General features: G+C 41.3%; 1 protein-coding gene across 1 annotated transcript; it reads left to right on the forward strand.

Moving 5' to 3' along the window:
• Positions 1-49: 49 nt before the first annotated feature.
• Positions 50-10,948, forward strand: ascc1 (activating signal cointegrator 1 complex subunit 1). The gene is made up of 10 exons (XM_062414071.1): positions 50-426; positions 807-909; positions 1,017-1,114; positions 1,217-1,395; positions 1,474-1,607; positions 2,456-2,575; positions 2,670-2,794; positions 3,414-3,487; positions 4,172-4,316; positions 10,724-10,948. The coding sequence occupies exons 1-9, from the start codon at positions 312-314 to the stop codon at positions 4,286-4,288; spliced, it is 1,065 nt and encodes a 354-aa protein (XP_062270055.1). The 5' UTR covers positions 50-311; the 3' UTR covers positions 4,289-4,316; positions 10,724-10,948.
• Positions 10,949-15,998: the final 5,050 nt, after the last annotated feature.

Consider the following 15,998-nt stretch of genomic DNA (forward strand, 5'->3'; position numbering starts at 1 on the left):
GAGTCGACAGTGATGTTATTCTAGAGAAAATGAATGTTTTGAACTTTTGAGAATGGGATTCGAACATCGATGAAAGTTAAACTAAAATGTCAAAAACTATTATTGTTATTAATATGTATTAAAGCGTAAAGAAACGGAGAACGTGTACTTTTCAATGTTTCTCCACGCTTTCGAATTTGAGGCTAACTTCAACGTTGTCTGAAACGTCACCAGCAAGTTAGCTAGCCAGCTGAATTAGCAACGAGCTAACCAGAGACTTGCCTGTGTTGTTAGCTGTGCTTAGCTTTAGCTAACGTTGTCAAGTTTGCCCTATGGAGGTTTTACGTCCCTCGCTCATCAATATAAATGGAAGAATATACCGAAGAAATGTCATCAAGGAGGAACAGTATGAGGAAGAGGAGGATTTCTCCTACATGGGTCCCTCAGGTTAGTGTTGACAGACAGCAGATCTTCACTTACTGAGTTTATTAGGTACATCAAGCTAATGCAGTCTAATACAGACGGGCTGTTATAAATAACACCGTCATGAAATGCACATTGTGTGTTTAAGATATGTTGAACTGTACTGAATAGTGTTGACAGGGGTTCCTATTATTGTGACCATCCCATTAAAATCAATGAGGGTGGGCTAATCAGCAGAAAACTCCTCACAACATCCTTCAGGAAAGACCATGAAGCTGAATCAACACCTTGTTATCACTGTTTCAACAAAACTTTACCTTCATAATGGGAGGGCTTATTGTGAATTACTGATGCCAGGCTGTAGCCATAATAGAAAGAAACCAATAACTTATTTGTCTGTTTAGAGAGCGAAGAGCTCGCGGCAGAGGAAACCTGTGACACCCACCTCATTGAACAGACTGATAAAGGATACCGCTGTGCCATCGACGTCCCAAGTGTCCTTTACAAGTGAGTGATCTACATAAAAGTGTTTTGATGGTTCCGCACATGAGTTTTTGTTTCTAAGCAGCACAACCTGAGTCTGTGTTTCCTTGGTGCTTAATTTCTCTACGCAGATACATCATCGGGAAAAAGGGAGAGACACGCAGACGTTTAGAGACGGACACAAAGACGTCGATCAACATCCCGAAACAAGGGATGGAGGGACAGATTGGTGAGGATTAATCAAACCATCATAACACAGATGAAAACAGATGAGAGGGAACATTCCTGACAGAGACTTATTCTCTCTCGACTTGCCTCCATCTCATCACAGTTATTACAGGCTCCCACAAAGCTGCCGTTTCATCTGCTGTCACTCGGGTTGAGGTCCTCCTCGACGGTTTCCGTAGAAAGCAGCCTTTCACGCACTTCCTGTCATTTCCTCTGAACGATCCCAAAATCCAAGAAGGATTCCTTCGGTTTAAAGAAGAGGTGTTGGAGAAGTGTTCACAGGTATGTTGTTTTATATGTGTGGCACATTATATTGTTCTTAAAGTCTATGTTGACAAATTGTTGTATCTTGATGTGTAGGATCATGGAGTAGATGGAACCATCTTTCAGAACCCTGCAAAGCTTCATCTGACCATCGGCACAATGTCTCTGTTAAATGAGATGGAAGTGAGAAAAGCATGTGAACACCTCCAAGAGTGTCAAAACGTCCTCAGGTAGGGGCACGACAAAGATACTATATCCTACTCAGATTTTAACTGTATAACTAAATAAATAACGTCTTAATTTGAGTTTTAAAAAAAAAAAACTTCTCTGCTGTTACAGGATAATTCTAATGACGTTTAATCATTTTCTTACAGTTAGCAAAGCCCATGAAAACAAAGAATAAGTTCCTCATACAAACAAGTATTACCTGTGTAGTGAACCTTTCTCCTCTCTGCCACAAAACTCTATTGTCTGGCTTATGTGTTCCTAAATGGAAATAAACATGGATACTGGAGTTAAGTTGTAGACAAGCCCGCTTACACCTTCCTCCTGTTAATAGTCACTAGGGCTCCATATCTACTGGGGAAAATGGTCCCCAACAAACACCAGTTTTAATCATTTTTGCTAAAAACTACAGTTTTAGGAAATGAACCAGTATGATTTTCAATTGAAAGTATATATTTTTGACTTATTTTAAAGACGTCTTCAGCTTTGATGGATGAACCCTGGATGGAGAGGGGGTTTGGCAGTGGGAACGTATCGTGAGACTGTTGTTGGTTTTAGTTCATTGATGAGATTTTGGCTTAGAAAAATATAGTTTATCACCAGCCTTATTCTTTAATGAAATTTGTACTTTTGAGAATGGAAATTAGATTACATGTAACTAGATTAGATTTGATTGCATAGATTAGATAAAGTCAAATTAATTGTCAGATTGGGGCTAAAAAAATGTGTGGTGTCCCAAGCCAAGTCTGCTAAACAGCAGAATCCAACACAGAGAGCTGTAGTGTAAGTTGAAGACTTGAACACTGAACTATAATGCTGGTTTGTGATGGTGTTTTGTGTTGTCGCACATCAGGGAAATCGCTGGAGGAAAACCTCTGCCGCTGGAGGTGACAGGTATAGAGTACATGAATGACGACCCAGCCATGGTGGATGTGTTGTACGCCAAAGTCAATGTGAAAGACAGATCTGACAAGTAAGTGGATTAGTGATAAAACCCTGTGGAGCGATAAGTAAATCAAAAAATCTGACAATCTATTATCTCTTTTTGAAATATGATCACACTTTAGGCTACAGGCGATCGCAGAGCGGCTGGTCGAGCACTTTGTGTCGGCAGGGCTGATGGTCAGAGAGTGGGACCGGGTGAAGCTGCACGGCACCGTGATAAACACTCTGTTCAGGAGGGACACCACAGGTAAAAAACATTACATACACATGACGGGCTAACGCAAAACAGCATCTGTGCCTGGCGCTTGTGTGAAAACAAACTCGCTAACCAGCTGTGATCCCATTGGAACCTCCTGGCCTGAACCCATTTGCCAATGTCCCCTCATTGTGTTTTGGCTCGGACTGGATCTGCAGTGACGACAAGGCTTAATGTCGGACACCACAGCTACAGATTCCTGAGGAGAGGCAGGATCGGGCTGCTAGCTCTGCGTTTGGCCACAGCTCTGTTTACATGCTCCAAGCTGCGTGTTTTTCCAAGTACTGTGACAATGGCTTCATTCATTTTGGCCATGGATCAAGTCCAGCCCAAGTTCGCAAAATTTGAGCAGCAACACAACACAAGAGAGGCGCTGTGTCACTGCCGACCATGTTTACCAGCATGTGGCAACGTCCTATTAAAATTCAATGTTTATTTTTTTCACAGGCTAATTTGACAGACTAACTGACCTCGATCTCCCTTTATTATGTACTACAGCCGAACAACTGTGTCAGCACACAGTTTATTTGATCAGGAGATAACAGGTCCACATGTGTTTGCCCTGTGCTACATTTTCGAGCTCTTCTTTCTAACTCCGGGGTTTTTCCAGGTGAAGACACAGGCAGCTCCAGGAGACAAACCACGAACGAAAGAGAGGCTTTCGATGCCAGGAACATATTAAAGGTGCGAGGGAAATCTTGTCCTGCCTTTGCTTTCAAAATAAAAATAAATAAATCTAAATCTAAACATTCACATGTGACCTGTTTTCCTACATCTGTCAGAGGGATCATTTACACATGAGGATTTTTATACATTGTTTTTAGCTTTTGTCTAAATGAACTACAAAAATATGGGTTTGCCTATAAACTCTGTTGAATACACCCAACTCTTTAAACACTGATTATGAGCTGTGTGAAGTGGCTATGAATGTTTCATGCAAGACCTTGAAATTGTTGGACAAAGCACATTCACCTCCTGCATAGGAAAGAAGTGAGAAAAGAGGGTGTCAGAGACTCTCAAGTGATGAAGCATACTGACGCCTTTTAAATTTCAGAGAAAAATTATCGCTTTATGTTTTTTTTAAAGAAACACTCAACAAAATATGATTATAAATTCTGTAAATGGATGTCTCACCCCAAATTGACACAGCAGATAGAAAGCATGTGTTTAAAAAAACAAAATCTTTGATTTTCTTTCCTCTGAAAATGACACAAAGGTGTCAAAGCAAATCTTCTGTCCCCCGTAACTATGTTAATGTCATGTCTGCACACACTTACCTTCATTTCTCTAAATCTCTCACTGGTTAAAACCGTTTTTGATAATGAAAAGATGCATTAAATGTAATTATATTTGCTGTTTTCTCAACAGGAATTCGGTGCTCATCGTTTTGGAGAGTTTGAGCTGAAGACTGTCCAGCTGTCCCAGAGATATTCCACAGATTGTACGGGGTACTACACGTCTGCAGGGAGCATCAGCTTCTCATGAGATACTCAAGAGCTGACCTTATTCTGAGGTAAGAAACTAAAAAATGGAGATATACAGTTTCTAGTTTAAAATGAACACTGAAGTGTTGTCAATGGTGTTGTCCAGTAGGTGGCAGGAGAGGACATCTTGTTTCATTGAACACAAATCCTGATACATCTGTAACCAGATTCTTCGTTATAAACAACACATGGGGAGCAGTTTAAGGAGGAAAACTAAAATGATCAGAGTGCAGAACGATTGAAAGTGGAGAATAAAGCTTATTTAACAGGTTAAACAGCCATGTAACCTATTCCTGTTCAAGAGAGCTGCATTAAGGTGTTTGTTCTACTCCAAACAACTGACTCTCTTTAGGGAATCAGGGTCAAACATTTAAGTAAATTAACTTAAATAATGGTTTTATAATAATAATAATAATGGGTTTATTTGTGCAGAGATTCTCAGTAAAAGTATGTTCCTTTGTGAGCAACAGAAAAAGAGATGAAACAAGCACTCAATGTTCACATTCACACTTATGGGCAATTAAGAGTAACTCATTGACCCAACCTGAGTGGGAGGAAACTGGAGTACCTGGAGAAATCCCTCGCAGGCACTGGGAGAATATTCAAAAATAGTCAACCACTGTTTGACCATCCACTTTTTGTCACGTGTTGTCATCCAAATACAAAGTTACCCCACTAGTTGACGACAATTTAATGACTTCCAGAAAATGTCTGGAAAATCGTGTCCAGAAGATTTCTGGGGTTTTCTTTTGAGATGTGAAAAACGAGTTTGCCCGAGTCAGACGGGTTCACAACAACAGGAATATTCTTGTGGCATCTGGGCAGAGCAGGCAGGAGGCAGGACATGACATGTGTTAGAAATGTCATCAACAAGCCCACTCGCTCGCTGTGAACTATCTTGACATTTACAAGAGGGCAGGCAGGAAAAGTTCCACAAACTAACTAACTCAGACGTTTGGGTTCTCGCATGAATTCCCTCTGGGGAATTGTTCATGTGTGACAGCAGCTTGTGAGAGTTAAGCGTCTCATTATTCAGGACATGTGAGGTTCCCAGGAAAAAGTCACAATAATCGTTCCAAAGATAAATCGCCTGCCAAACCAGGAAGTGTTCATAGATGTTGAAACGAGCAGGTTGAGCTCCAGCTGATCAGTTCTCATCTGCAAACTGGTGGTTATTTTAAGTCTAATCCATTTCCTCTCATCTCACTGCCTCATGAATGTGTTAATGCGTCATGGCGTGATTTATTATACCAGTCTGGGTTTTTTTGGAATTCTTTATCAGTGTCCTTCCCACACGAGCCACGACCTTGTCCCCACTCCCGTCTGCTCACTGTCAGTGAATACAGACGTCGGACACAGCTTCTTTTTTTTTCAGCTCTCCCTTCAGCTGCCGACGTTCTCTGCTTTGCATTCAGGAGGGCGCCTGCCGAGTGGCCTAAAGTTACACTGATGGAAACTGAGGGCACTTTTTTGTTTGTCAGCTCTGCCATCCCGTGCTGTCCAACCTCCCGTCTCAGCAGTGGCGTGATGTCTTTTTTTTTTTTTTCGCCTCTGCCCCTTGGAGCCATGTCAACAGACACCATTAAGACAGGGACATGCAAATGTTGTCATCGGATACACAGGCAGCCAGGCAGCCGCTTGATGCCGTCCATGCATCGACTCCAACACCGTCTGAGCCTAAGATGTATCTTTTCAGACCCAGAAAAGGAACCTGATTACCCGCTCCCTGTCTCCTGGGAACATGCTTGTTAGTGGGTCAGGAGAACGTATTCAGCTTAATGCCACTCGAAGGTAACTGATGCAGCGAGGATTCTCAGGCTTGCCAATACTATTCGTCACAAGCACGCAGAGACACAGAGATAGGGAGGTAGAGAGAGAGAGGGAAGATGGTTTGGAAGTTAATGAAATTCAGTGCGACTGTGTGCGTCCTTGTTTCTTTTGGCAGGGACATGATTAAGGACGTACTGGGCAGATGTCTTCACTAATGATCGCACTGAGAACACATGTGAGGGAACATACGCCATTCGCAGCCAGACCGACTCTCAAGACAGACTCAATATGTCACGAGATTCATAAGGTTTATATTAACGCAAGATGTTCACACTGTGTGTTTATTTAAATGAGCAAATGTGGGTTTTGTTGTGTTTTTGGAAAACGAATCAACTAAAAATAGGAAGAAATGTGCAGCATTAAGCATTGATGACGTTAACAGTGTTTTGGGACAATGATAACATCCTGTGAAATCACATTACATATTAGTACAGTTGTGTTTTACTATGTTATCATTTATTTTGTGTTCATACACCAGAATCCCATCATAGTTGCCCATACTAGGAAATAGAGCAATTATAATAAGGATAAAACGTTGCAGTGTGTTGTAGATCATTAATTGAATACTGCTCACAAATTTCAAACAGGGGGCGTAAAGTGAATTGTTGAGGAAAAATGCGTCTCATAGTTTGTTAGTGCCCAAGGCAACATCTTTAAATCATTTGTTCTGTCCGACTTACAAAGCAACACCCAAAGAAATTTGATTCTCTGATCAAATCCGCTGTGTGTGTGTGTGTGGGGGGGGGGGGGGGGGGGGGCGTGTCTGTGTGGGTGCACTTGCTTACCCACATACATCTTTGTTCTGTCACATCTCACCCTAATCAGTCTTCTCTGTGCTGTAGGGACCTCCTCTCTGACCCTTGAGATTTCGAGTCCCCTCCAATAAGCTTGATAAATACGACCCCACACTCTGTTTCTCTTAATGTTTCCATGTTTCCTTTGTGGGTATGTGTTCCTATTTCTGAAGATCTGAGGAGACACAAGAGATGAGTTTCAAATGTTTTACAGTTTAATTGTCTTTGCGCCCACGTGTGCTTGTTTACATGCTCTGATGAGTCGTATCATATGATTTGAGGTTAGTTCCTGATCTACTCTTTAAACAAGCCATCTGAGAAAACAGTTTTACCCTGTATTAAAAGTATAGAAGGAAATAGGTGTGACTTTTTGAGTGAAAGCAAAACCAGTCTCATACATTCTGGTCGATAACCTGCAGTGAACCATTCACTAATAAGAATTCAAACCATGTTTGGTAAGTGGAGTCCCCTGTTATCTCACCCTAGAATTGTTTTGGCCTCTTTGCAATTTGCATATTTAATTTCATGCTAGTTTCTCGAAGAGGGATTTTACTTTATCCATGTCAGACTTTTTGAGCACAGTTTTGGGTTTTGATATTCAGAACCACACGATGCTATTTTCCATAGTGTAATTAGAAATTAAGCTTTTATTCTGGAGGACTGAGAGATGAGGCTTGAGAAACGTGACCTAGTAATTGAATAGATAGGTTTGATTTGCATTCTCAAAAGGAACGATTAACATGCATGAAATGGGCGAAGCGCCTAATTGGTTTTTAAGGGAAACATTTAACCTGCTTGTGCCTTAAACACGACTCCTAAAGCACTACATTTAGGGGATGTTCAAAATAACCTTTGGTTGTTGAATGGTGGAAGAAAGCTCTGTGCACAGGATCATTGATCTAAAGACTGGCTCTTAGTCATCATCATTGGTGAGCTTTGATCGTGACATGCAATAAACCAATCAGAGCGCCAACACCCAATCAGTTTAACAGCCATTTGTGCTTTGACGTAGCTGATTGCTAATGGTGGAGTTTAAAGATAGTGAGAGAGAGCACGTCTCTGCAGGAAATAGATCTCATTTTGAGACCAACATGCACATGAGCACTTAAATGGGTGTGAGTGCATTTTCTGTCAGAACAACATGGACGCTGGGCAGGAAAAGGACAACTCTGTTCTGTACCTGGTGTAAGTTAGGTCTCTGGCCATGTTTGTTTTTTGTAATCCTCAGGATTGTTTCAGGGACTTGTTTGATTGATCAAACGCATCCACCCGTGAGAAATTACAAAGGTACCCCTATAAATAATTCTGCCAGACAAAGCCGACAAATCTTTGAAATTGGATCTCGTTGGCTGTGAAGTATGACAGCGTGCCTCCCTTTGACTGTTCTCTTATGTTGTCTTTGACTCTCCGTTTGAGTGTCGGTGCCATTTGAATTTCACACTAATCACTCCGCCAATGATGGGAATGAGCGGCCTTGATAGACAGCCAAGGCTAGAGCTCCTGAAATGTCTAATCTGTGTCTCCAGCGATGAGGCAGGTGATCCCTGCAGCGGCTCTTTATCATTCCGAGTGCCGAGTGCCGGGGCTGCCTGCAGCTGTCCCCGTCTGTTTATTGCTGGAGGCATTCACACACGGGTAGGAGAGGCGCAGAGCCAGGTGTGTTTGAACAGCAGGCAGTCATTCAGAGCGGCTGTTTACTTTATCTACTCTTTGCACAATAAGAGTTTAAATAAGGCTGCAACAAACTTTTATATTTGATTCATCACCACCACTTTCTTTATGACAACTGGTTGATATATAAAATGTCCCGAAATAATAAAATTGTTTACATTTTATGCATCAACCAGGAGCAGCGCTCTTAATGTCCTCGTATTCTGCACAATCCGATAACCATAAATGATTTTTATTCTATCAAGAATCCAAAGTTCTGTCTTTGAGTAAATGTTTGCAAACCATTTCAAGAATCACAGAAAAAGGCTTCATAGAGAGGTAACACATATTTGCATTTAAAAACTGGTTCTAGTTTGTTGTGTATGTTTGGTATATTTCAATTTTTTATGAATTTCCTCAAAAGATTAAATATTTCCTGAAAATAAACCAAGTACTTTCACAGTGACATAAATACAGCTAACCACAGTAAGCAATGCCATCATAAGGACTGTTTAAGTAGATTATTAAAACAACATTAACAGCAGATCAAGCTGTGCCACTGGGATGTATCACCTTGCAGAGATCTTGTAGTAAACATGCCAACATACACTTCCATCATTCACTTTCAATAGGAGTTTTAAATCCAATATTGACTCTTTGCTTTTGGCTCTGTTTTTGACGTCTCCTTGACTATCTGACTCTTTAGCTGCTCACGTTGCTATGTGATGTTTGGCGCTGGGCTGAAAAGATCAAGATGAGCTGGAGACTGTTGAAACTCTCCTGTGAGCTGTGGGGATTTATTGATTAGAGCAGCTTCAGAGAATAAGCAAAAGTCAAGACACAGATTGATGATGACGACGTTTCAACACTGTGCTCCTCTTGCTTGTGATCGGCATAGAAAGTGATGGACTCCCTCCCGGTGATCGATGCACATTTAATATGCAAAGGTGATGATTCACTGCTGTCAACACTCTCTCTATTTGAGGGTATGACTCTTTAAATCCACCTTTATTCAGATGTTTTTACTCATCCACTCCACAGTGAATCATTTCACACCGAACTCAATGATGTGTCTCATGAGCAGAGTGAAGGTGACGGGGATTTGTCACTTACAGTTGCCGGTATAAGCTTTAGAACACGTGATGTGAGGAGTTGAGAGCGTTGACCAGCCTCTGCCTATTGTGCGCGTTTAATTGAAAAAGGTGAAGCCCTGTCTCCTGCCCGTGCTCCGGCTGCCCGCAGTGCAAAGCAGCAGCCGCGGTGCTGGAAACCTGCTGTCACACCGCTCGCAGCTAACTGTGCACTTTTAATAGCCCTGTGACCCAGTTTGAATCCCATTGAATTAAATCTATACACATTTATAGCAGCTCCACTTACAGCTGTAAGTCACCCGAGACTACTCACTAAATATGTCCCGATGTGGTTTCTCTCTCGCTCTCTCCGCAACTTTCAGCATAACGTTTGGTTGTTCTTCTATCAAGGAAAGTAGTCTCTGGCTGTATTTGCTAGGTTTCCTCTCTACAAACAAGCATCAGCAGTGTCTGTTTGTTAGAAATACAGTCGTGGCATGTTTGTTTTCCCGCCCTATGTCCTTTTCAACGACTTAAACTTTACATAACTGGAATATACGGGGATATATGTATAAGGGAAGTAGAAAATACATTCATAACAAAGAACCGAATGCTCCTTATCCTTGTAGCTCCAAATCCTACTCTTCATTCCATATGCTTAGAACAAGAGGGAGGAATATATACATTTATTAAGCATTTCTGTATTTCTCATTCTATAAAGAATATACACCCATTATACAGAAAATACTAACACATATACACTCGCACATATCAACTAGGATAAAAAATATAAAGTTTAGCCTTTAATCAAGCAAAAGACAAAATGGAAAACACCATTGGTTGCAGCTTCTTATTTTTCATTTTTGGCTTTATTTTGATTAAGATCATTGTAAATTGAATATCTTGTGAATTTGGAACGTTGGCCAGACAGAATAAAGCTACTTAAAAAAATGATTTCATACATTTTCTAACATTTTCTATGTAAAAAAAGGTTTTTGCAGTAAATGGCTAATAACAGATGAATCATGAACTGGAATAATCACACGTTGCTGCTTTTAAAGTACAAATAATGATTATGATTATATGTTGCAGGTCCATGATGAACGAGGCAGGAGGTGCTACCGGATCTTTGCTGATGAAGGAGCTCTCAGCTGACAGCAAAGCATTGTGGGAAACCGTTTTCCTTTAGGCGATGAACATGAATGGACTTAAAACAAAGTGTCTTAGTGTTTTTATTTTTGCTGACTCCTGCTTTGTTTGTGTTTTCCTTCTTGCTGGTTCATTTCGAACACTCAAAATAAATGTGTAAAACATCCACTCACGGCCTGTTGCCATTAATTGTTGCGTACGGGGGGGAACTCCTGCAGCAATACTCCGCACATGTAAAACCTCGATAAGCAGGCAAGTTCGCGTTGGCCCTCAAGAGCTGTTTGTGAGACATAGAAGGGAGGCGCTGTGTTTACATCATTAGACTGCAAATAATCAAAGATAAGCCAGTCTTCAAATGTTGCTGCAGTCTCGTCTGATGATATTTAGATGAAGCTTCCTCCCCTGAACTGCCTTCTTGCCAATTGATTATGCTCGGTGAACAGGATATAGATCATTTTCTTTTATCAACATCTGCCGAGAGAGGAACTGATGACATCAGTTAATCCCTTTAGAATTAAAGTCACTTGCACAGCTTAGCTCTGATATGAGAAAGAAAATGGTAAACAAGATGCTTCCATGTGTAAAATATAGGAGGGTGCACATTCAGTTTTCTCTCGGGTCTATAAGTGATCAGGATTTGTTCAAGTCAATGAAGGACAATGAATCAGTGGGAGAGTGTGATAATAATCCCCTTTAGTGGCTGTGAAAACCAGGAATTTGAGTCATGACTCAGGATTAACTTTACATCGCTGCTGAATCAAGTCTCATATCATTGATTTGCTCAGTGATTAAAAAACGGGCCCGGCGGCTGGAGAAACACTGACCAGCCACAGGTTCTAGAGTCAAGACTTGAGCTGTCATCTTGTGCCACCTATCCTATTAAAGAAAATAGGATAAGATTGTGGCAACTACAGGTTTGGGCATCACTAAATCTTTATATCTGACATATTTCTATGAAAACCTAAGTTTACTGCTTATGGAAAACACTGCCATAGCTTCTGTTATTACTGTGATTCACACATCAGCACACGTTTGTGACTGGTAAAAATAAATAACCCCCTCATGTGAACACAATTATTTGCTGAATGAATAAAGTGAAACAAAAAGTAATTCTGATTATTAGGTTATTTTTCCCTCGTCATATCAATTCAAGCTTGTTGCTACGATAACTAATGCTGCACTTAAACCTCCTTCAGGTATCAAAACATTATGAAAGAGCCACATCCTAATGAGTCAACTGTGAGAGGAAGGAGGATCTTAGAAAGGTAAGAATAAAGCCATAGACTTGGAATAAAGATGGACAACAAAAGTGAAGCCAAAATGACTCGATCGCCCACTGGTGGCTGACAGCTGTATAGGTCATAAACCCTCCCTTTACTTCGGGACAAGATGGCAGCGTTCTTATCCTTGTTATGTACCTTTTTAAAAAAATCTTATTTACAGTCTATGAATAACACCAGATGCCAGATGTTGTGAGTAATTGGCGTACTCGTATTTTCTGTTGTTGTTTCCAAACGAATTTGTCTTTATCACCACAAATGAAAGAAAATTAAGAATCACTATTTTAACATTCAGCTGGGCGACTCAGACTCTGAAGTGTTGTCAGGGCCTCATGAGAGCGTGAGCGCAGCTGTTGAATGTTAACAAGGTGCTGAGAGGCACAGAGACACTCATTTTTAAAGTTGATCTATCTGTCCATGAATTCTCAGTAAGCGCACACCGAATATTGAGAATTTTTTTCGAGGAGGTTTGCTGGTGCTGTTATTCGGCTCGAGGACATTGATCTCTGAGAATTCAGTCCGATCAGTGGAGCGCTACCTTTCTAGAAAATAATTTACCAGAGTGGTTTTCTGTGATTACTGGTCCCGAGAGGCTCCCCGTCACTGCTGCTACATCTGGAACAGAAGGGGGGGGGGGGCGAGCTCATGAGAGGCTTCCTTGAGAAAAAAGATCCTCAGAGTCCTCTCATCCTTAAAAACGTACAATCTGAAGTTATGTACAACCCTGTCATGAGCATGTTTGTCATTACCCGCTGCACATGTAGTGAAACCTCAGGGGGCTTCCTCTGTCACGGTCCAGAAGGAAGCCTCCCGATAACATCTCAGCTCCAAAACAATCCTCAAAGGCTAATGATGCAGAGCAGGACACAGTCTTTAACCTGAGCGACCCATTCAGCTCAGTGACCATTAGTCTGCAGCGGCACATCCATCCAGTTCATGACATGACTGATGACGACCTCTTGATTAACACATCGTGACCGGCTCCTCGTTCTGAGGATGTGTGCAGCCGGCTCACGCTGCAGGACATTTCTCCTGCTGCTCTTCGCCTCCCATGATGTGGAGCTGTGCGCCAGTTTTTAGATGCCATGCAGTGTCAAAGTCAGCTCAGCAAGGCAGCAGCAGCATCATGGGTACATCATCCCCCCCCCCCCCCCCGGGCTGCTCAGGCTCCACCAACATTGGGAGACTCAAATGAATCAGAGCACGCCGCTGGATTATGTTTATCTTTCATGGGCGTGAAATAGAAAAGCGGGGGAAGTGAGAGGCAGAGGGCACAGAGAGTTGAGGGAGCGGCGGGAGTGAGGCTTGAAATGATGTGCAGGTGCAGCTCAGCCGGGGATGTGTCACAATTAAACCCTTCAATCCCTCGATCCATCTTAACCTCACACAGACGAGTCGCTCTAACAAATCAAAGTCTTCTCGATCTGAGGGCCTGTGTCCTGCTGATTTACAGAAAAACATGGGAAGGCAGAAATCCCCACAAGCTTTCCTGTTGGTTTAGTGATGATTGCTTATTTTTAAATGGTTAGTGAATAAAATCTGAATATTCAACGCTACAAGACCCACTCCCAAAGTTCCTGCTCTTCAGAAAAGATCTGAGACTTTTTGTGGGTGAAAAGATTTGAGACCCTTTGTTTTTTGCGATGGAAACATGAAGAGTTCTTGCAAAGGTTCCCGGGGGAAGTATGGTCAGAAGTGTCTTTTTTTAGAAGGTAGAACAGGTCTATGGAGGACCATACATGACATAAGTAAAAATAAATAAATAAATAAATGTATAAATAAATACAGAAATAAATAAATAAATGAATAAATAAAAATGGAAATAAATAAATAAATACAGAAATAAATAAATAAATATGTTAATACCAAAAGAAATGTCAAAAGAAATGTCTTAAATATATTTTAACATTTATTTTTTCCCTGATACATTTCCTTTGCATTTGCAGTGTCCTTATGCTAATGAGAAAGGCGGGCCTAACCGCAGTCTCATGCAGGATTGGTCACAGGAGTGTAATGAGCCAGCCCTACTACTTCTGCCTTTCAATGCTGGTGTCAAGTAGCTGTTTGCAGCGTTGAGCCAGTTCACACTTAAAATGAACTAGTTCAAGTTCAGAGGGTTAGTTAAGGTTATTTTTTATTGGGATGATTTAGGTGTCAGTAGTCCTGACTGTGAGCGACACGTCTCGTGTTGTACTGAGCACAATGAGCGAGCCATGAGGAGAAGGAGGAAACAGAAACTCCAGCTCGGTACAAACCACCTGCCGCCTCTGCTCTGAACATGAAGCCGCTGATCTATGAGTAGATGTGACCAGAGAAGCTCTGTGTTTTCACTGTTTCCACTGTTCCACAGAGTCACTAACTGGCTGTTACACGGTGAAGAGCTCAATCTCAGTCACTGCCCGTGTCTCTGAGCGAGTGTGTGACGGAGCGCAGGGGCTGTGTGTGTGTGTGTGTAGCTCAGTTGACCAATCCTGCTCGAGACTGAGGTTAGGCCCGCCTTTCTCATTAGCATAAGGACACTGAAATCGAAAAATAAAAGTTGGAATAAATGTGGAAATAAATAAATAAATATGGAAATAAATGCAGAATTAAATAAATCAATGTCTTAAACTTATTTCCACATTTATTTATTTATTTCCACTTTTATTGCAACTTTTATTTATTTCCACATTTATTTATTTCCACATTTCAGTGTCCTTATGCTAATGAGAAAGGCGGGCCTAACCTCAGTCTCGAGCAGGATTGGTCAACTGAGCTACGCACACACACAGCCCCTGCGCTCCGTCACACACTCGCTCAGAGACACGGGCAGTGACTGAGATTGAGCTCTTCACCGTGTAACAGCCAGTTAGTGACTCTGTGGAACAGTGGAAACAGTGAAAACACAGAGCTTCTCTGGTCACATCTACTCATAGATCAGCGGCTTCATGTTCAGAGCAGAGGCGGCAGGTGGTTTGTACCGAGCTGGAGTTTCTGTTTCCTCCTCCTCCTCTCGGCTCGCTCCTTGTGCTCAGTACAACACGAGACGTGACGCTCACAGTCAGGACTACTGACACCTAAATCATCCCAATAAAAAATAACCTTAACTAACCCTCTGAACTTGAACTAGTTCATTTTAAGTGTGAACTGGCTCAACGCTGCAAACAGCTACTGGACACCAGCATTGAAAGGCAGAAGTAGTAGGGCTGGATCATTACACTCCTGTGACCAATCCTGCATGAGACTGCGGTTAGGCCCGCCTTTCTCATTAGCATAAGGACACTGCAAATGCAAAGGAAATGTATCAGGGAAAAAATAAATGTTAAAATATATTTAAGACATTTCTTTTGACATTTCTTTTGGTATTAACATATTTATTTATTTATTTCTGTATTTATTTATTTATTTCCATTTTTATTTATTTATTTATTTCTGTATTTATTTATACATTTATTTATTTATTTATTTTTACTTATGTCATGTATGGTCCTCCATACAGGTCGTCCTCTAACTACAGAGTCGCGTTTGATGCCCAGCTCCGGCAGTCTGCATTCTGACGTGTCTTTGGGCGAGATGGTGACCTTCAAATAGTTTGCAGTTTGTGTGAATTGTGTAATAGATGATAAACATGCAGCATTTAGTAGCACTGTATAAATGTGTCTGTGTGAGTGGAAGAATGTCACTTCTGTGTGATTGCTTATGGCAAAGGCTTCTGTCACTGTTCTTGGATTGAATGCTTTAAAATGCAATGAGACCTCAAATAAAAAATAGTTAATTGTCACGATTCTGTTCCGGTTCCACTGAACCTTTGAAAAATACTGTTTTGGTCCAGATTTCCCCTTTTTTTTGTTTTACCCTGAGTTCTCCGTTTCCTGTTTTATTTTGAAAAGATGCTTCTTGTATGTTTACCACTTGATTGCCTGCGTTTGTCATGATTTCCTGCCCTTGTTATCATCTAC

The sequence above is a fragment of the Platichthys flesus genome, chromosome 20 (assembly GCF_949316205.1).
Source record: "Platichthys flesus chromosome 20, fPlaFle2.1, whole genome shotgun sequence".
Taxonomy (NCBI): domain Eukaryota; kingdom Metazoa; phylum Chordata; class Actinopteri; order Pleuronectiformes; family Pleuronectidae; genus Platichthys; species Platichthys flesus.

Excerpts from the sequence above, each read along its gene's own strand:
- ascc1 (XM_062414071.1), top strand. The coding sequence starts at position 312 with ATGGAGGTTTTACGTCCCTCGCTCATCAATATAAATGGAAGAATATAC. Across the intron at positions 910-1,016 it reads GTCCCAAGTGTCCTTTACAA|ATACATCATCGGGAAAAAGG; the intron begins GTGAGTGATCTA and ends TTCTCTACGCAG. Across the intron at positions 2,795-3,413 it reads GTTCAGGAGGGACACCACAG|GTGAAGACACAGGCAGCTCC; the intron begins GTAAAAAACATT and ends GGGTTTTTCCAG.